Raw genomic sequence first — 22197 nt, forward strand, 5'->3', positions numbered from 1 at the left:
AATCATCCCCGCTCCCCAACCCCCCCCCCCCCGCCCCCCGCCTGCATTTGTCATCCATTAAGTAAGAGCCTGCCTTGGAGGGTTGAAGAAGGTAACTATCACCACTATCACCATTAACATTTCTACAATGCCTTGTGATTTCAAAGTGCTTTCACATTCAGTGTCTCATTTCATTTCCCCTACAATCCTATGAAACAGCTTGTTTTATACCCATTTTACAGACAAGAAAAACTGAGGTGCAGACAGCCTGCCTGTGGGCAGTTAAGAAGCTAAACAAAGACAAAATCCAACTCTTTGTCTCTAGATTCCCATGGTTACAATTCCTGCCTCACATGATGCTTGCAATTTTTAAGGGCACAGACATGTAGCACACCCTTAATATTTTCAATTCCAGTTTTGTTTTGTTTTTTTAATCCATCCTCCTGCCGGAGCAGGGGGGCAGTCTGCATAGTCTATGCCGCGGGTTGGACACCCCTGGCATAGCAGATCCTCTAAAATACCCATCATATTTGGCTCTGGTCTGCAGGCCTGAAGAAGAGAACAGGAATGTGGTTCAAGTTAGAAGAGCAATCATTCTTTTACAGCTCTGTAACTTAGGGGCTGCTGGAGGGGGCTTTGAGGAGGTTCAGGGCAGAAACTGGAGGAGAAGCCAGATAATGCACTGCAGATAATCTACAGGCTGCACCACACCAGCGATTTGGAAAGAAAGCATCTCAGCTTTGGGTCCCGGCGGAAGACAGGCAGGAACCGCGGGACTCAGATTCCGAGGTCTTGTATTTGAAAGGCGCCCTCACACAAAGAAATGGCGAAGTTAAGTACCTGCGGCGCGACACACAGAGTTTGAGACCTGGCTGTCCTTCCTAGCTTAGATGTAAACGCCTAGTCCACCTGGTCACCCCGTCCACAGGGGATCTTTTATCCTCTAGGGCAGTCCCAATAGCCAGCGCCAGGCACGCCCGAAACCCCTCGAAGAACTACAAATCCCATGAAGCCCCGGGGTACGGGGCGGTGATGACAAAACCCCCGCGGATTGGCCACGCGGGGCGGGGCGCGCAGGCCTTCTCTAAGGGAAGGGGCGGGGAGGGGGCGGGGCTAACAGCAGCGGCTGGGCCGGCACGCCCCCTCCCGTCTCCGGGCTCCTCCCCGCCTCTCTCCGCCGCTGCTCTTGCTCCCCGGTCAGAGGGCCGGAGCGAGAAGATGGCGAAGACGTACGATTATCTGTTCAAGCTGCTGCTGATCGGCGACTCGGGGGTTGGCAAGACCTGCCTCCTTTTCCGCTTTTCCGAGGACGCCTTCAACACCACCTTCATCTCCACCATCGGTGAGGGAGGGGCCGCGGCCAGCGACGGGGAGTGAATAGGGGGCGGGTGCGCGGGGGCCTTGGGGGCCCCAGGGATGGGACCCCGGGGTCGGCGGGACGGCGAGGGTAGTGGGAGAGGGTAAAGGCGTGAGGGAGAGGGGCGGGCGGAGATGCGAGGGGGCAAAGGACGGGGAAGGGGAACCGGAGGAACCAGGACTAGGGGTGCTAGGGGAAATGAGAAGGTTGGGAGGTGACAGGGAAGGGTCTTAGAGGGACAAAGTGTGTCGCGGGGGAGAGCACAAGAAATCTCACGGAGAGAGAGAAAGGCACAGTGGGTGTAAAATGGATTAAGACAGGAAAAAGGAAGGAAATGTGAAGGGGGAAATGTAAGGTTGGGGGAATGGGAGGGACGTGAAGTAAAGGAACAGAGGACACAAGGGACAAGAATGGTGAGAATCCAGCAATGGGAAGGGAATTCAGGGGAATAAGTCATCAGGAGGTGAGGGACAAGGGGCACGAGAGGTCTTGACAGATGTCATGGTAGGGGGCAGAAAAAACTGTAGGTAGGAGAAGAGTTCAGGGGACCAGAGGATACAATGAGGGTACTTGGTGGAGAAAGTAAAGGAGAGCTGGGTGTGAGATAAAAACGGAAAAAGGAAGCAGGATATACAGTACCGAGGTTGAGCAGCGAAGACAGAGAAGGTGGGAAAAGGAGAAGAAATGGAAAGCAGTACTTTCTTCAGTAACTGGGAGCACTGTTACCATTTTCTTTCCTTACTTCCTTTTTGGATCAAGTGCAGGAAAAAGAGAAAAAGTGACTAACGATGATAGGTTGGTGTCTATGGAGCAATAAATTGTTCTGTGAGTGTTACCAGTATTAAGAGAATTGGTGACTTTGGGGAATGGTATGGTCAGGAAAATATGACTCCTTAACTACTATCTCCTGCAAAGCAACACTTTTCAATTTTTAAAATTGAAATTAACATTCCTGGGCTTGAATGTTTAATAACTTAGCTGAGGAGTCTGCCTGCCTCCCTGTATATGTTGCTTTATTTTTAATTATTAGGTGCTCAATGAATCACAACATACAATACTTTCCATTGATTCAGTGTTTTCTGATCTTGTCTGGGAGCTGTCCTCCTACATTTGTACTGGAAGACTATGTAGGTAACAAATTCTCTTGCTATAAACAGAAGAGGAAATCAAAGCTGGTTTTAAGCTGCCTATACAACATCATTTTCCTTGTTAAATAGCGGCAGTGAATTAAGTGCCTTAAGAATCTTAGCTTTTGGTTGTCTGGGTGGTGTTTATGGCTTCTAAGAGTAGCTCACTTAAGCATCTTTCAAATTGTTCTTATGGCCTATTTCACCATGAATTTTTGGGATTATTATAGGGAGCTGGGGTAATAAGTGTATTTGATTATTGGTATGTTTTAAGGATAATTTATCATTTTAAAAAATGAATATTTGGTTACAGGGTGGTTTTCAAATCAAGTACTAGGAGATTATGGTTGGTTGTTTCGTTCTGGCCTCTTCCATATGGACTGAGTGGCCTCAAACCTCCGGGTGTTATGATGTCTAGGCTTAGGGAAGTTTGAGTTGCAAGTTCTTGGCAGGCAATCTTGAGTGGGACTTTTTCTTTTCTGAGGAAGCAGATTTTAAATGTCATGTCTCAAGTATATTCCTAAGAGATTTGGTTGGAGCTGTTACAGCAACTAAAGGGCATTAATTTTGATGTTAGTACTAATTGCAAAACCCTGAGTAACCCTCGTACATTGTTTGTTTGTTTGTTTGCTTTAATTTATTGATTTTACTGAGAGAGAGGAAGGGGGGAGAGAGGGAGAGAACATCAGTTTGTTGTTCCACCCATTTGGGCTTTCAGTGGTTGACTCCTGTATGTGCCCTGACCAGGGATGGAACCCGTAACCTTCTAAGACTGGGACAATGCTCAAATCAACTGAGCTACCCCGCCAGGGCCCATTTTATGTTGTTGAATGCATGCAGTAGTCCAGTTAGTAAAGGACAGCTTCTGACAACCCAAGTGGGTAGTCTTTTGTCTGTTCTATGTGTGGTTCTCCCAGAAGCATTCTCCTGCTTTGAAAGTGAGGGAGTCCTACAGATGCTATTTCTGCTAAGCTCCTTGGATGACCTTTGCTTGTTTGTAATAGTTTTATTAGTTTTCCCCTTTTCGCCTTAATTTTTGTCCCACATTTCCTGTAAGGGTGACTACTTCCGTTTACAATAGTAGCTTTTAAGAATTACTTTTCATTCTGAAAGATGAGAATCTTGCATGGATTTTGTTTTTTAATTGAAATTCAGTTCAGTGGAGGGTTGCAGCTATTAAGGCATGAAAAACAGTGTCCTGGAACTGCTCAGAACAGGTGGTAGACGGTTAAATGAGGTGCATCTCATGAATAATCTTAGTCTTTGTATTTTCTGTGGGGTGAATGTGGTAAAAGGAGGCTGTGAGCTTCATCTTCGGTCGACATGAGGAAGGGGAAATCTTCCATGCCTCAGGTTTAGCCTCAGAGCCCTGACAGGAAGTGGTAGCACGCTGCCTTCGAACAGTAGAAGAATTTATATACCTGAAACCTAATGCTTTGTCATTGGAAGTAAGTTAGGAAAGTTAGGTGAGTGTTAATACCATCCTCGTAAAAATTTCCACACACTTTCCACTGACCGCAAACATAGACTTGGAGCATCTAATCTACATCTCTAGCCGCAACATCCCACTCGCTGCGCACCCGCATCCTCTCCCCAGGTGATCTGAAGTTGCTGAGGTGAGAGCTAGAGAGCCATCTCCTCCCAGTCATAAGTTTTTGAAGTCCCTAACTGTGTAAGTTCCTGGGTTATTGGGACTGGATATTGACGAGGCCTGCAATGGCATGGCTGACAAAACTTGATAAGGTCCACGGCACAGAAGAGATCCATTTCTTAACGCCTGGGGTTTGTGTGTGTTGGTAGATATGTATGCTCCGTGCCTGTTTCTTCTCGTGAGGGTACGTTTTAAGACTCAATTTTGGTTTGTCAAACTTTGAGTAGTTTTAAAAAGGGCTTCTTGCCATCTTTAGACACTTTTAATAGGGCTTCTGCCGACATGAAAGGAAGGAGACCATCAGTCATTTCATTACAGATACGGTTGTCTCGCAGGTACTTTCTTCTTACTTTTCTAAGGTGCTGCTATCTTCTTGGATGTCCTGGCTCCCCTCGTTTCCGTTTTGCTGTTTTGGGTGGTATTAATAGTTGAGAACTGAAAAAAGTTCTTTGATTGGTTTCTCCAAACCCTTTACCTCGTCATAATTAATGTATAATTAAGTGTCTATAAAAAATAATGTTAAGACAACTAGGAAACAGCTATACAGTTAGCTACTATTATTTTTCCTATGAGTGCCTTTTAATACAGATGTAAGGGCATGTTGACATCCTGGAATGGCCTGCACTGAATATGGTGCTGGTAGAAGAAAAAGGAAACCAGGGCCTGCCCTCTAACAGGACAGTCTAAGCCTCTTCCCTTTGCTGTCTTTCCCCTGCCGTCCTCCCCACCCCCACCAGCTTCCTGTTAGGGTACTTCCTGAGTGGTTTCATTTTAGTATAGTCATAGTTTGACAGCACAAAGAGTCTTGGAGATTATCTACTTTACGCTCTTGCCCTAATTTTGTAATTTTATAAATAAGAAAGCTAAGGTTAAGTTGGCATTGTCAAGATCACACAGATGGTTGTAGCAGAGCCCCCAGTGAACCCCCAATGCAAGTCTGTGTCACTTTTCACAATCAAGTTGCTGCTATTTCTGATCAGTGTGACCATTTTCATAAACTTGTCACCACCTTTTCTAGGAAGGAATTAGATTTTGCACATAGGCTTCTACGTGGGGAAAGTTAAATGTCCCCACTTTGATTAGCCAGTTCTGTTCAGGGAAATAGTAAATGCTCATGCAGTGATTCAGAGTGCTGCAGGAGTAGATACAGGGATGGCTCAGCATACTATAGCTGTCCTTTGCCCTTTCTGTGTCTACAGTGTCAGGTTAGGAGATCAAAGGGCATCCTGTCATTAAAACTCCTTCAATGTGCAAAATAACTAATGAAATCGTGTTAACAGTGCTGTTCTGGTTATTGTCGCAGCCTCGGTGCACCAAAGCACTTTTACATGTTTTATTCTGTAACATTGCATTTTTTCCCCTTGGATTCACTTTTTTCAAAATCAGGGGTTGACACACTGTTGCCCACAGGCCACATGTGGCCTGCAGCCTGTTTTTTGCAGTCACAGGGTAAGAATGGTTTTTACATATTTTAAGAGATATTTAAAAAATCAAACAACAAAGAAGAATATGCAACAGAGACCATGTGTGTCCCACAAAGCTTAAAAATATTTACCGTGTCTTTATAGAAAAGTTGGCTGACCCAGCTTAAAATTAAAAACTGTTTTTCGTTGGTAGTAATTCAAAGCTTTTTTTTTTTTTACAAGACTTATTGATGGAAAAACAAATTTTGTCACGTTTACATTTTTATCCAAGATGATCTCAACATTTGGCTGAGTGTAGTCCAGATAGATATGTGAAGCAAGTGGATCTTAATTTTCATAGTTGTTTTTGTTCGTTTCATCCTTTCAAACACAAATATGCACAGAACGTTCATCTTCCAATTGAACATTTTGTACATAAAGCCTTATTTTAATCTCACTGTGTTCTTTCAAAGCTGTCAGTATACTTTCTAAGTGATAGCTTTAAAATAATAACAGTACCGCAGAACAAGTAGAATTTAATATTTGATAATAAAGGGTTAACCTCATGTCTTCAGTTCATGTTCTAGTAAATGAAAAAAGTTGCCCAAAAAATTAAGGAGGGGAGTGGGGAAACTGAGTCTGGAATACAGACATCGGTATGTCTTAAGTGTAAGTGTACTTTAATAAGGAGCTTGGCCAGCTGTTCTGCGTGGCAGCAAATCAGGGAAGAGATTCTCTTGGCAACAGCTCCAAGATTGTTTGGATCCATGGAGAAGAGCTGGAGGGGAATGGGTTTGCATATTGTCTTGGAGGGAAATAAGTCTAGTCTTTGAAGACAAGGAAGAATTTAGCAGTTGGCTTTTGAATTGAACCTGGTAACTGAATCTGAGAGAAACGCGGAATCAGAAGGGGATGGACGACCAGGATGCCTGGAGCTGGTTCTCCTTTAGGCCTGAGTGCCTGCACACACAGCGGTCCTGGGGATCAGCTCTCTTGTGTGTGTTAGAATTGCCTCTTGGAAAAATTTTGCAGGGAAGACATTTTCATAGCAGGATGAGAAGAACATTGGAGTGGGGTTGGGGCAGTGATTTAGGTTGTTAGCAACAATATTGTGGAACAAACATAACGTGAAGCTTCTGACATGTAAGTAGCCAGTGAAGTGGACTTGTTCATGTTTGGTGTGAGGGAGATAGTGTGGTGCCTTAAGGAGAGCAATGGGTCTGGGGTCAGATCTGGGTTCATGTCCTGGCATCTGCCTTTTCTAGTTTCATGGCCATTCGTGACTCAGGCCATTCCCAGGCCTTAGTTTTTTCATCTATTATCGAGTGTAATAATATCGTACCAATTTTTCAGAATTGCTGTGAATGCCTTAGGGCAGAAATCAAGTGTTACTTACCTTTAAATCTCCAAGGCCTATATTAAATGACTGCTCAGTTGGATGAATGAAAGACTGGATAATGAATTGTGAAAGCACTATGTAAGTTGTAAGCATTGCTTGTATTTTAGGTATTATCTTTCCATAAGATTGTAGGTGATATCTGTGATTAAGATTAAAAGTGCTTAATATGAATTCTTTTTTACAAGAATGCAGTTTGCCCCAGTATAAAATGCTGTATGTGTTTTTACGGGATGTTTTAAAATATGCAACTTATTTCACTTATTTTTCAGACTCCATAATAAGCTGTTTAACACCATGCTTCCAAACCCCCACTAACATAAATACCAAAGAGAAAATGAGTGAAATCACTGTGTTTGCTTTTGAAGAGCCATTTCAGCTTTGTCTCTGCCCATTAGATTCAAACAATGCAACAGATGCCTGTTAACAGTTTTGTGCCCAGTTTTAATTAGCAGATGGAGCTGTGTTTGTGTCTGTGTTCTGCCCAGCACTCATTTGAGTGACAGGGTAGTGAGTAGATTGGAACTTGGTGTTTGTGTTGAATAAAGCCAAATTCTATTTTTAAAACGATGATATAAACCTTTGTTATATAGAACCATTTGCGTATCTCACTGGAATACCGTAGTGTCTGGGGTAAAACTAGTGTTTGCAGTTGTGTTCCCTGCTCTTATTAAAGGAAAAATATTACCATTTTTTAGCTTAAATGCAGGTTTTACTGTATCTCGAAACTGTTAGGAAATGGCTTTCTTTGAAGATCCATTTCAATATTTTGGCACAGTATGTTAAGGAATATGCAAAGCCTGGACAAAATAGGCTTTAGCATGAATGCCGATACTGACAGATTGGTAGAGACCACCTGGAATCCTGCGTTGTATAGCATTCTGAGGTCCTGTCTCGGCTCAGCAATCTCGAGGGCTGTCATGGATTCCTGGTGTCTGCCATAGCAGTGGAGGGAGGGAGTGGATGGCAGCGTCACACACTGTTTTCTAAAGTGAGTAGGTACCAACCCAATGCATTATATCTAAATTTCAGTATTAGAAATATTATCAGTGAATGATTACCGGATATATTGTATATGGAGACATGTCCTTTTCTCGTTTTTCCTATTGAATGTAGGAAAGTCCCCAAATTTGTGTTTTGGAACTTTTCTTGTTTTGACTTGAATTAATAAGAACCTTAAAGGAAGTGGATGCCTGATTGCAGAAGAAGAAATAAGCCTGCTTTTTGTTTTATTTTTTTGTTACTTAGTTACTCAGGACTTCCTTTGGGAAGCCATATACAGTGGTGGAAACGATTTGGAAAGTCTCCACAGCAGCCCTGTTACTGGGCTGTGATGAAGCATTTTGTTGCTCTCCTACCTGTAGCATTCAGCATCAATTTAGTATTTACCTGTTGCTGAACCTTTGGACATGAACTTTAATTCTTGGCTCCCAGGAGAAAACGCTAAAGCCCAGCATGTCCTTAATGTTCATCAAGTTTATGAACATTAACATTAATTAATGTTCATCAATTATGAACATTGAAAGAGACGGGACTACAGTGCTGCTCGCGTCCCATGACAGCATTGCAGGACTTCGAAGCACCTCGAAAAAGCTGGGTTAGGTTGGAATCTCACCTCATCGTGATACACACCAACCTCAAAGCAGTTAAGCAACGTGTAGTGTTGCACAGCTTTCCGCTGGCAGAGCTTGGACTGACGTGACTTCCCCCACATCACATTATAATTTTGCATGTTTTGGCAAAGCACTTGGCAGTAACTATTTTAATAACTCATAGATATTTTCCTGATACAAAAGTAGAAGGACGATCTCTAAAATATGTGAAGAGGTTTTCCCATGAAATATAAGTGATCTATTTAAAAGCTGAATTTTAAGAGTTTGTTTCTTGGGACCCTAAGCAGTATTTGTTTATCTGGGATAGGTATTGCAAAATATTCAACTGTCATACACATTGACAAGAAGAGAAATTCTGCAATGTTCATAATTAGATTACAGTGGGGTGTAGAGTGAGAGAAAGAGCAGTTAGGCTGTGAATAGCTGGGGGCCAGCTAACCAGACCGTTCACATTCCTGAGTGTGTGTTGGAACTTTGAATTAACTTCCAGGTGGCTATTATCTAAAAGAGAGGATAGCCAGGCGCCATCAAATCCCTGGAGCCTTCGCATCTTGTTTACCATGAACTTTTCAGACTGTTGCCCATAACCAATCCAAAGGAGCAAATACTTCTTCCTTAGAGACTCTGCACCTATCCCAGCACTAGCCCCTGTTCACCCTCTCCCACCCCCTTTACCTGTAGCCAATGTAACTTCTTCAAAACAACAGACATCTTTCTTCCCCCGACTTTATGGATGTGTAAAAGGGCCGGCCAACTCCCAGGTGGCAGACGTGTTGTCTTTCTCACCTGGTGCTGCTGATGTTGATTTTAGACCTCATGCCCCAGGACCTGGTCTTTTTGTTCTCCCTCTCACTAGCAATTGCCCAACAAACCCTTTCTTTTCAAAAAGATTCTCAGCCGTGGAAGTTAAAATTTTTGTTTAACAACAAAAATATACAAAAAAAGATGTTGTGAGATGTCAGTGACTAATCCTACTGTAATTTGTTGCTTATGAATTTGGATGGAGTAGCTGTTTATGGTTTTCAATAAGGAATACTTAATTTTTTTTCTTCTTGAGGTCTCGGAATAAAATCTTGAGATGGCATAGGAAACAATTCTTTATTGAGAGTTAACTTATATTTCTGGAATGACCCAGACCACCTTCTCATTTTCACTGTCTCCATTAACACCTCACCCATACCAGGATTTGGGGACGGGAGATTGGATTGGAAAGAGAATAATGAAAGCCACATCCTGCTCTCCTCCCTTATCTATTTCTTTGGTTACTTTTTCAGTCTCTTGCTTTTGTTAGCAGTTGGAGTAAACTACTGGGTTTAGAAAGTTCTGCCTGAAAGTTCTGGGTTTAGAATTAATAGTAACCTCTGACTGCATCACTCTCTTATTGTTTAGAACTGGAACATTAAAAAACGGTGCTTGTCTCAGTCACAGCTGACACACAATGGCGTCATACAGCGACGCACGAGTGAGGGCGTCATCTACGAACAGTAACTTGAACGAGTGCACTTTTTATTTTCTGAACTTACTATGGTTTTGAAAATTTTCAGTTCTCATAGAAGCATGAAAGATTCATGAGACAATCGAAATAATTATTTTCACTTTCACAAAATTCCATTATAATTAAAATTAAAAACAGGCTTATATAGTATAATCAGAGGTGTGTCTCGGTCATGGCCCTTCAGACTTCAACTTTGACAGGCACCATTCCATTTTAAATTTATGTTGTGATCTCATTGTATGATTCAGCACGTTTTTTATCAAATTATCTCTTTACTATTAGCAAGTAGAGTGTGTAGTACTCTGAAAGACAGTTGGCGCATGTTCCCAATCAGTCACGGCACAAGTTCCTCCCAAGGACATTAGACTAGGCCTGTTTTACTCATCATGTGGGCAAGTGCAGGCTTCGATGGTCTTCGGAGTTTCTTCTGGCCGCAGCACTCTGTGAATCTGTGAAATCAAGTAGTGTCTGTAAAGAAAAAAGGGTTTGTACTTTTCGTTCTTCAGTTAATGATTATGGGCAAGGGCTCTTTCTGCGCAGGGACACCAGTATTTTGATGACATGAAGACAGAAGGAAGAAGTAGTAGCATTAGTTCATTCAAGCCCAGCCTGTGTTGATCTCGTCAGTTGAACTTCTTGTAGTACGAAAGAAACAGCTCACTGTGTTCGAGCCCTGTCCTTGAAAATGCCTTGATTTCAATAATAAAGCTAAACGCCACCAGAAGAATAACTGCTTGAAAGTTGTAAAAATACTACTTCAAAGGAGATAAATATTTTCAAATTATCTCATTTTCTTCATATAAAATATGGCAAAATAGGTGAAATATAATCTACAATAATAAGAAGCCTTTTGCTGCGTAGGTATGCTGATGCTGAATTTCCATTTGACAGATGAGGGGCCTGAGGTTCAGGCACATGGAGATTGGTTAAGGTCACACAGAGCCTGGCCTTGAGCTTTGGTTTTCTGAATTCAAGTGTCTCTTATACCTCATATGCCTTCAGTCCTCTTGCTATGAAAAGACGTTGATGGTATAGCATCAAATCTGGATGTAGTTAGTCAACATGTTGTGGGAGAAATGTCAGACCGAACTAGGAGATGTGGGTCCGAATACCTCTCCACCCTTGATTCACCATTTGCTTTGGCCAAGTCTTTAATCCTTTTGGGCCTTTTTTTTTTTTTCTTTTTCTTTTTTTGGCCTTTGTAGTTTTTAATCAGTAAAAAGGAGAAGTTGGGAGAGAGAGCTTCAGGGATTTGTTAGTCATCTAACAGTGATTTGTTTGGTAGGTTCACTAAATTCACAAACATTATTAGTCCACAAATTTTGAGAGGGGCAAGAGTAACAAGTATCCAGGCAGTTGTACTACAATGATGAAAATGACCACAAATGGACAAATACTTGTATTTATGTTATGGAAGTACAGAGGAGAGGTAGAGGCAAACTTCTAGGAGGAAATGGCACCTAAACTAAAATCAGAACCCACAGGAGTTTGTTGGGTAACATGGGAGAGCCTGGGGAGGGACGACTCTTCCCTGCATCCGTCAGACAGCATGGCCTCTGCAGGATCTCGGAGAAATCCTGTCTGAAGCCTCAAGTGAAGGGGGGCATGCGACAAGAGGTAAAGTTGAAGGGTAATAGAGGGCAGATTGCAAAAGGATTTTAAACATGTTCGGGAGGCTGCACTTTTATCCTGAGAGCGCAGTCACTGGGTGGAGATGAGCAGACAGTCTCAGTTGCCCTATCCATACCTTCGCTGGGACCTGTACTGTTTACAAAGTACTTTCACTTACATCACAATTTAAACTTCTCAATATTCCTGTCCATGGACGGAGATCATTATCTCCATGTTCTAGGCAAGGAAGCTATGGTTCTGATCGACCAAGGAAATAGGTAGAGGAGCCAGGACTCCAGCCTCGCACTTCAGTTCCGGACCACAGTGGGTTCACAGCAGCCTGCTCCCCCACAGCAGGTCCTGGAGTTTCCCATGGGACTCAGTGCATTGGCACTTAGCCTGTGGTAGCGGTCACTTCCAGTGGTCTGTGAGAACTGTGTAAACCGACCAGCAAACCCTTGAGAAGTGTGTTGAGTGGAAAGATGAGATCCACCCCTTTGTGGACAGGACCCAGAAGAACTATTGCCGACATGCATCACATTGCCTGTTGACCCTGGGAGGCCAGTGGACTAGTGGTTTGGGGTTGTCTCCTCACCTCTAACCCAGTCCCATAGGAGCAATCAAATATATGCACACCAGATTGTAGGCAGGAGGGGTCAGTGTCTAATTATGAGTCCAACTCTTTTTGTGTTATGGAAACTAATGTCAGAAATCTCAGCGTTGCCTCTCCACATGGTTCGTAGGATTGTTAAGTTTGTATGTTGTTGGCCTTAGATAGACTATACCATTACTAGGAACAGCTACTATAATTGTGAGCTTCCTTCCTTTGACAAACTAGATTTAAACCCGCTGTTAGACTGTCCTTTCCCTTTTTTCAGAGTGAAGTTGTCTCTGCTCTGGGTTTTGTATGGAAAGCCCTGGTTGGCAGAGTCTTCCTCAGAATCACAGTGCATTGTAGACTACACTGACACCTGATTTGTTTGCTAACCCTGAGTCTCCAGAATGGTGCAGTGAGCCAGAAAGCAGAAAGGCCCGAGTAGCTACATTTGATATAATACAGTCCATCTGCTAAAATTCATGAACTAGCCTGAGAGGGGAGCCCCTAGGTCCTCACTTAGCCATTGGATTCTTGATTAGTACAGTGGTCATTGGTTTCACTGAGCCCCTAAAAGATCAGAAGCAAGGCCGAGGCCCTCCTAGAGGCAGGTCACCAGCATCCGAGAGGAAGAAATGGCAGTGTGGTACCCAGCGATAGCATTCGTTGTATGACTTTGGGCAAGTCAGTAGTAAACTTTCTGGGCTTCCATTTCTTAATAAGCAAAAAGGAAGTGTCATGCTAGGTATACTCGGAAGTCTTTTCCCAAACTCTGCTCCTAAATGATAACCTGTGGACTCTCCGACAAAATGGAAAAGTGGAAAGGAGAACTCAAAATAACATTGTGTAAATAAAAGAACTTTGGCTTTTGAGACAAAGTCTCAAATTTGAATCCTGATTCTGCTACTCGGTATTTGAGAGCCTTGGGCAAATTATTTAACCAATTTTCCTTATTGATAAAGGAAAGATAGTAACTCCCATGCAGGATTTTTGTTTCATTTTATTTTTGAGAATGAAATGCATTATTGTTTGCACACTGTCTTTGGCACATGGGAGACGGACACAAAAAAAGGCATTTTTGTGTGAACATGTATAAGTGGAGGTCCTGGGGCCTTCGCTGATAGAACACTTGCTCTTAATGAAAGGAGCTAACCTTTATCAAGTTCTTCCTGTATACCAGGTGCAGCTCTAGGCATTTCTCATGAATTAACACTTTTTTAGGGATTGACTGTTTAACTCTCACAACAACCTCTTAGGTGCCTTCCGTGTTCTTTCCGTTTTCCAAATGAGGTAATTGAGACACAGAATGGTAGAATAACTTCTCAAGGTCACACAGCTAGTAAGTAGTGGACTCAACTCAGATTTGAATCCGGGCAGTTTGGTTTCAGAGTATGTGTTTTTAACCACCGTGCCTTTTGTCCCAAGGGAGTCAGAAATATTTAAACAAACAAACAAACAAACAAAAAGATGAGTTATCTTTAAGGAGGCCATGTGATGCTTAACGTGATTCAACAATGGCACCACACCTTACCAGCTGGGTGATGTCACCAGTTCTTTTTGCCTCCTTGGTCCCAGTCCCTCGTCTGCAGAGGACTGTTGTGCAGCAGTTTAATGAAGTCCTGACCCCACAGTTAGGCTCAGTAACATTTTGGTTACATAATGGGATGTGCTTCAGTTTTCTGGAAAATTAGTTCTTAAAGTTTAGGACCTCATGATGCATTTACAAAGCTAGAAAGAAATATTTGTCTTTAAACTCATTCCCAGAGTGAAAGTGATTGTCTCTGGCGTCCTTTGTTGTAAGGAGGTGTCCCAGAGCAGCAGTCCTTGACCTTGGGCCCAGAATGTCAGTGTAATGTAAGGAGCAAGTTCTTTTTACACAGCCTTCCAGCTGCTGCAGACTCTGAGGGCATTTTGGATCCTCCTTTGGGTGAAAATAAAAACAAAAACCAAGTTAGTGTAGAATATCCTGTTCAGAAAGGACGAAGGTTTCAACGAAAATATCCTCTGTTAGGGCCCTGAATTTTAAGTGCAGTGAGTTTCTAAATGAAGTCTCCTGAATCTTAATGAGTTTGTTTGCATACATGAATTTGAACAATACATTAAGTCTGGAAATACCGTAGCCTTTTTTAGTGGAGTAAATTACCCAACTCGAATGTTAGGTAATAGGCGTCTCCTTACCTGATAGTCAAGATGACGGCACCGGAATCTCAAAAAGCCATCAATCACATTTTTACAACATCGATACGTGCTATTCATTTCTTTTTAGTCGTGAAACTATCTCATCAAGAGAATTAGTGAAGTAAATGTGTCATTATCAACATAAAGCATGATTTCCCCCCTTTTAACACTTCTCCTTCTAGTACTATCTAGTACGTGGTAATGATTACGTGTACGTGGGATGCATAAGTCTGTAATTGGCTTTGGTTTTTTTTATCCTACCTGCTTTGGACCAGAAAAGTGAGTTGAGATGCTTTTCACTAGTTTAGAAGATTTTTTAAACATTTAAAAAAAAACCAAAGCCACCATATAAAGAGGTGACAGGAATGAGATCATGAAGGGCCTCAAAGGTCAGTGAAAGGAGGATAGATTTTATTCTGACTGTAGTTGAAAGGACATATGCAGTGTTGTGTGCAGGGAAGTGACACATTTGACCTATAATTTAAAAAGCTGCAGTGGTTTTGAGAGAGTTAATTTGGAGGTTGAACGGCACTGCAAAACTGTGCCATGGAACTCTCTTATCCAGTCCATTCCCTAAAATTATGTTGCATCCAGAAAAGTGTCTGGTTAAAAATATTCACATGGCTGGAGTCTTGCCTTCTAATGAAGCATAAAGATTGTGACGGTGGGTTCAGTTAATGCGCCAAGCATTCCAGTGTGCCAAAATGATGGTAAGGGCAGAGGCTTTCGGGACATCACATCTGGTTGTGAGCTTCTGGAGAACAGCAACTTGCTTCTTTAGCGCTTGTTTATCTGTTGCGCAGGCACACTGTATCTGTTTGTGGAATAAGTGAACCAACACCATATATTTTCTTCGTAGGAATGGATTTTGGGCTCCTGCAATAGTGGTATCTCATCCATTAGCACATACATAAGCTTCAAAGGATGCGTAATTATCACCTGTTATTGCTTCTGGTCTTTTTCTAGATGTGAGAGCGATAAAATCAGCGTGTTTCTCTTTCACTCAGAGTATTTATAATAACAAATGGCTGCTAACTTCATTTATGCCCAGGCATAAATGCCCAGTTTCTGGGGCACAGAGGGCCCTCACTAATGGCTTGTTGAATGAATGTACACTTGACAGCTAATGGAACTGTCCTCAAGTCCAGCTGTTCATGTCTCTCACTCAGATCACAGCAAGACTCCCCTCTGCATCTGTTTGCCAGAAAAGCCTGCGTGACTCCCTACCAGGAGTTTCCTAAACTTTCTTACTATCCCTAATTTCTGAGTATTTTCACCTTCTCCCGTTTCCTTTCCCCTTCTCCCCAGGGAGCTATGCTGACCTGTTGGTTGATGTTCTTGATTTAATTAATACCTTCCCATTGTCCTGGGGCCTAGCTCTGGCAGTGTTCCCCTCCTATCTTACATCTTCCGTCTTCTCTTTCTCTCCTCACCCTTTGTACTGTTCATTCAGTCCTGTTGAAACTGTCCCCATTCGAATACGGGGACAGAATCTTTTAAATTCACTGCTTCTTCAAGTCACTCATCAACCCATCCTCCTGTCCTTTGTGTTTAATTTTTTTATTATATTTTTATTGGTTATGCTATTACAGTTGTCCCAATTTTCCCCCTTTTCCCCCCTTTGCCCGGTACCCCTCTTCCCTCCAGCAGTCCCCCGCTTCCTGTAGTTCATGTCCACGGGTCGTGCATGTATGTTCTTTAGCTTCTCCATTTCTTATACTGTTCTTAGCCTCCCCCTGTCTATTTTGCACCAACCAATTATGCTTCTTATTCCCTGCACCATTTCCCCATTCTCTCCTTTCCCCCTCCGAGCTGATAGCCCTCCAAATGATCTCCATATCTATGATTCTGTTCCTGTTCTGATTGTTTGCTTAGGTTGTTTTTTTAATTTTTGCGGGGTTTTTTAGATTCAGTTGTTGATAGTTGTTTGTTGCCCTTTTAATGTTCATGGTTTTTACCTTCTTTTTCTTAAATAAGTCCCTTTAACTTTTCCTGTAATAATGTCTTGGCGATGATGAACTCCTTTAGCTTTATCTTGTCTGGGAAGCACTTTATTTGTCCTTCCATTCTAAATGATAGCTTTGCTGGATAGAGTAATCTTGGATGTAGGTCCTTGCTTTTCATCACTTTGAATATTCTTGCCCATCCATTGTTGTTTGCAAAGTTTCTTTTGATAAATTCGCTGATAGTCCTATGGGAACTCCTTTGTAGGTAACTCTCCTCTTTTCTCTTGCTCATTTTAAGATTCTCTCTTTATCTTTAATCTTTGGCATTTTAATTATGATGTGTGTTGGTGTGGTCCTCTTTGTGTCCATCTTGTTTGGGACTCTCTGTACTTCCTGCACTTGTATGTCTATTTCCTTCACCAAATTAGGATGTTTTCTTTCATTGTTTTTTTCAAATATGTTTTCAATTTCTTGCTCTTCTTATTTCCCTTCTGGCATCCCTATGATTCAGATGTTGGAGTGTTTGGAGATGTCCCAGAGGTTCCTAAGCCTATCATCATTTTTTTTTGAATTATTGTTTCTTCTTTTTGTTCTGGTTGCATGTTTACCTCTACCTTATGTTCCAAATCGTTGGTTTGAATCCCAGCTTCCTTTCCTTCTCTGCTGGTTTCCTGTGGATTATTCTTTATTTCATGTACTGTAACATTTCGTCCTTTATTTTTTTGCTGTATTCAGGGAGTTCTCTCAGCATCCTGATTACCATGGTGTGTTTTGAACTCTGCATCTGGTAGGTTGGCTATCTCCGTTTCACTTAGTTCTTCTTCTGGGATTTCGATCTGTTCTTTCATTTGGGCCTCACTTCTTTGTCTCCTCAATTTGGCATCCTCCTTGTGTTTGTTCTGTGTATCAAGTAGAGCTGCTTTGACTTCCTGTCTTAGTAGTGTGGCCTATTGTCAAAAAGGCACCTATAAATTGTCTAAGGCAGAGCCTTATAATCTCCAGGGTGGGGCAACCCACTTCACTGCTTTGTTACTCTGTGTGGGGGGAGGGCTTGGCGAGGGGACTGTGCCACTGGCAGGCTTCTGGAGGTTTGCCTGTCACTCACCCCATTTCCAGTCACTTCACTCACTCCCTGTATGTGTCTGGTATCCTTCTTGCTGTTGCTCAGGTGTTGAATCCCAGAGTAGGTGGGTTTGCATACATTTGGAGACCCTGCAGGCCCTTTAATGGAGTTTCCTGAAAATTCGGCAGTTTCTTCACTGCCCCAAACCCCACTGATTTTTACAGCAAAAGTTACAGGGATTTATCTCCCTGGTGCTAGGGTGCTGGAACCCTGGGCTGTGCAGTCTGGCCTGGGGCTGGGATCACTTGCTCCCAAGGTGTCCCTTCCAATTTGTATCCACCGCATGTGAGTGTGGGACCGCCTGCGCCTTTTCCACTGCTATCACGTCTATGCACCTCCTCCTTGCCCTTCCCCCGTCAGAAGATGCTTTCTCTTTCCCTAAAGTAGCACTTTGAGCCTTGCCATACTTTGGACTTCCACATAGCAATTTTTATGGTCTTCCTGCATGAAAAGTAGAACTGTCTTCTTTTTTCTCCACCTACCCTACTCCCTACTTCCATGATAACGTTTTTTAGGGCAAAGGCTTGTTTTATTTTTTTGTTCTTTGCATTGCCAAAGAGTGTATTTGGTGCTCAAAAAAATTGTCATCGAACTGAAATTTCAGAGTGATATGGATGAAATAATTTGATTAAATAAAGCTCTCACCTTTGGGGGCAGCTTAGAATTTTTTTGGGGGTGATTCTGAAATTAGATTTACAATTGTTTACTGAGACGTGTTAAGAACGATTGCCCAGCCCTGGCTGTGGTGCTCAGTGGGTTGGAGCATCGTCCTCTGCACCAAAAGGTTTGATCCCCAGTCAGGGAACACGCTTAGGGTGTGGGTTTGATCCCCAGTCAGGGCACATGCTTAGGGTGTGGGTTTGATCCCCAGTCAGGGCACACGCTGAGGGTGTGGGTTTGATCCCCAGTCAGGGCACACGCTTAGTGTGTGGGTTTGATCCCCAGTCAGGGCACACGCTTAGGGTGTGGGTTTGATCCCCAGTCAGGGCACACGCTTAGGGTCTGGGTTTGATCCCCAGTCAGGGTCCATAAAAGAGGCAACGAACTGATGTTTCTAGCTTATATCGATGTTTCTCTCTCACACACTCCCTCCTTTTCTCCCCCCGCCCCGTGCGCTTCCTCTCTCTAAAATTAATAAAACATATCCTCAGATGAGGATAGAAAAGAGAATGATTTCCCACTTATCTTTTGAAGGTAAAATAATCTTGGACTGCGTCTCTGGGTATCTCAGTACTGGATTTAGGTTGGCTGTGGTTGAGGTGGTTAAATTGAGAAATTACACATTTCATTTGACACTCCTGTGAAACCTTTGTTGAAAAGTGATTTCATTTTGACAGAGGACATCCTGAAAATCTTTCCCCCAGATGATAGGCTATAATTTCTTTGCCTCTGGCCTTCTCTTGAGCTGTGGGCACCCTGTGAACATTGGCCTGATCTAGATAATGAGGCTTTCTCAGTGTCTAAGAGAAAGCTATGTACAGACCTGCCACTTTCATTCTTTAAAAAAAAAAAAAAAAAGTTTTCCCTTGCTGCTTTGTCTAGCTCTACCCTCTCCCCCCAAACCTTTTTTTTTGTTCCTGAGTTTGAATTGAGCAAAAGGAAACCTGCAAGGGAGAGACGTAGTACCCTGTTAGGCCTCCCGGTGTAAACCGTCCTGCAGTGCAAAGTACCTCCTCCTTTGGGTTTCTGACCTTTTGTGGTGAAGTGACTTTTCAGCTTTTTCCACTGAAGCCCTGCAGTCATTGTGGACTTGTGAAAAGGGCAGCATTTCTGACATGGAAGACCCTGAATGGAGAAGGAAGACTTTACCACTACCTCGTCCATCTTGTCTTTTCTACGAAAAAGGAGCGGGGAGGGTGCTGAGTAGTGACCGTAGTGGTGGCAGCTGCAGCTGTGACCAGTCTTGGCCTTCTTAACTGTAGGCCAGTTTTGTGTTATGAGTGACTGGTATTTAAATAAAAGACGAGAAATTAAATTGTCTCTTAAAGAGAATGAAAGCTTAACATCACATATAGGCATTTTCTAGCAGCATGCTAACAATACTATGTGGTATGGTTTTAATTAGCCTTGAAGAACCAGGCCTTAGTTCAACCTAAGGAAAGTTCTTTTGCCAAAGCTACCACTACACTACACAGTGACCTACTGGAGCCTTTGCAATATCAAAAGATAAAAGCAGGAGAAGAGTATGGGGGAGGATTCTGAGGTTTGTTTGAGATGTGTATTTTATCTGCAAAGTGTAAATAAATGTGAACGATTAGCTTTGCTTTCATTGGCTTAAGTGTTTTGCATTAAAATCTCTTTTGGCTTCTCTGGCCTAACTTTTTTGACAGGGGAGCAAATAGTAGAATATCCATTGTAGATCAGAAGTATAGAAATTATTGAGATTATGGGGAAATGTTTCACAGATGTTCCTGAAACTAGAGCCAAGCTGAGTGAATTCTTGCCCCTTTATGTGTTGGAAGGTTGGGAGATTGTCTCACTTCATGGGATATTGTAACAGTGCTCCGTTGCAGGCTGTATACACTCATTGTCTCTCTCATTGACAGGCTTATTTAACCCTATTATATCTTAACTACGATGGCTATTTGAACAGGAAAGAATATGTCAGACTTTAGAGAGATCTCTTGTTTGAAATTTTCTTTATAAAGCTTCTTTGAACTATATTGAGCAAATGCTCCCTTTATATAGATCTTGTTAAAAGTAAAAGTGAGTGTGGTAGAGTTCAAAATCTCCAGTTAAATCCAGTTATGGTCCTGGTGGATTTTTGCCCACCACCACGTTTTCCTTAGCATTGCCACATCTTTACTGAGCGATACAGCTTCTGTACATGGGACCCGAAGGAGAAATGCCCCTAGTTGGTTGGTTGGTCAACATCGTTCGGAGCCCTGTCTTCCTAGCACAGTGCACTGTGGTCCTGCCTTCTGAGTTGGTGCAGTTGGTGTAGGAGCATCCTTGGAGCGTGCTGAACGAGTCCACAGCAGAAACAAACAGCCACAAAAACTTGACATCCAGGTTGTTGTTGCTTCAGTCACCATGTTTATCGTTTTTAAACATCCGGGGCTGTGAGATAAAGTTTTTAAGGGAGGGATTTTACGAGCATATTTTCTGTTTCAGTTCATGCTCAGCTGTGACTCATTTATTCTGGTCTAACCCCATTTTGTTTGGAAAGTTTTGTACTAGAAAATGTCACTTTCAACTAGGGGAGGGGAAATTCTGACCGAAAATCAAAAGAGTCCAGATATTGTAGTGATAATTTGGCATCACTTTTAACTCAGGAAAAAATAGAGAATCCTTACAAAGAAAAGTGTTATAAAGTACCAAGTGATTCTTATAAACAAATAGGGGAGAGGGAATGTCCTCTAAACTTCACTGTCAGAGGAAGGTGGGGGATCAGGGAAATTATTATAAAATTTGTGTGCATGCTGGGGAGATAGCCTCTGGACTTCCCCGCATGTTTCCCTTTTCACTAAAACAGTTTTAATGAATTGCCTCACGATTGCTGTATGAAGGGAAAGACACTAGAGCTCTTAAACTTGATCTTGAAAGGCTCATCTTCATATATAATCATCTGCAGATGTCTGCATGTGATTATATATTCCCATAGTGAGGGCATGATAACTGCAAATGAGAATCATGATATAATTTTGCCTTGCTTGCTTGCACATTTTCAGAATATAATTAAAAGCACATGCCACTGTCAGTAGTTAACTGTGAGGTTGCGTTAGGTTTTTATAAGACTTTGGCAAGAACTAAGGCATGTTTTAGTGTCTTAAGTCTTTCCTCCCTCTTTCTCTCCCTCCTTTCTTTTTCTTCCCCTCCTACCCTTTAGAATCAAAAGGTTCTGACTAATGTCTTTTCAAATCTAGGGACAATTTCAAACTGTACACAGATTAATTTTCATTTTTCTGCTTCCTAGCTGGTAACGGAAATTGTAACTACGTTCTGGATCATTGCTTTATGGTTCAAACAAAATCTGATGAGACTAAATGTCTTCTAGGCACTATTTCACCAGACCAGGTGGATATACATGGAAGTGGGATGTGGGAAGGAAGACAGAGGTCAGGTTAGTGGAACAGTCATAATATGACTTCAGTCAGTGGATTGGTGTTTAGTAAGTCACGGTTCTCCAGACAGTGCCAGACGCCCGGACAAGCCACTGTAGTGCCTGAAGAATATCTTGGGCGTTTACTCACTCAGCTTATGCTTAAAACTGTAATGTGTGCCCCTTTTAAACTCAGTAGCCTGTGCTTTTCTGACTGCAGACGATGCAGCATTCATTTTAAAAATAACGATAAAAGCTTAAGTTGTTAATTTAAGTTCTAATATGATACTGAAAACTAAACTAAAAACAAAAACAATTTTCCTCTGGTTAAGGGGAATTTTTACATGAGTTCTTTCCAACTGCTTTTGTTTATGAGTATGGAAATTTAAAATGGGTAAATTCTGCCTTGCAAATAGTCTTCTCCATTTTCCACTTATTCCTGTCATATCTGCTCTCAAGGACAAATGAAAGTGCCTTCCTTCTCTCCACCAATTTTGTAAAATACAGAAATTTTCAGTGCTTAAAATTTCAAATTGGTCATTCCTTTCAAGGTATTACAGTGTGGGAGGTAAAGGGTCTAATGCAGTTATTCAAGAGCTTAATTTCAGTTTAAAAAAGAGTTCTGCAGTGGTGTTGAATTTCTTGGAAATGGGCGTGCTCAGTTTCGAACAGTGTACAAAG

The 22197-nt window shown here is 42.3% G+C and overlaps 1 protein-coding gene across 1 annotated transcript in view; it reads left to right on the forward strand.

The window, feature by feature from the left end:
- Positions 1 to 1114: 1114 nt before the first annotated feature.
- RAB8B (RAB8B, member RAS oncogene family) overlaps positions 1115 to 22197 on the forward strand; it is a 57582-nt gene continuing 36499 nt past the window's right edge. Inside the window, exon 1 of the mRNA XM_024567992.3 lies at positions 1115 to 1321. Coding sequence (XP_024423760.1) covers positions 1198 to 1321 — 124 coding nt within the window. The 5' untranslated portion in view covers positions 1115 to 1197. The remainder of the gene's footprint in view (positions 1322 to 22197) is intronic.

Source organism: Desmodus rotundus, chromosome 7 (genome assembly GCF_022682495.2).
Source record: "Desmodus rotundus isolate HL8 chromosome 7, HLdesRot8A.1, whole genome shotgun sequence".
Classification (NCBI taxonomy): domain Eukaryota; kingdom Metazoa; phylum Chordata; class Mammalia; order Chiroptera; family Phyllostomidae; genus Desmodus; species Desmodus rotundus.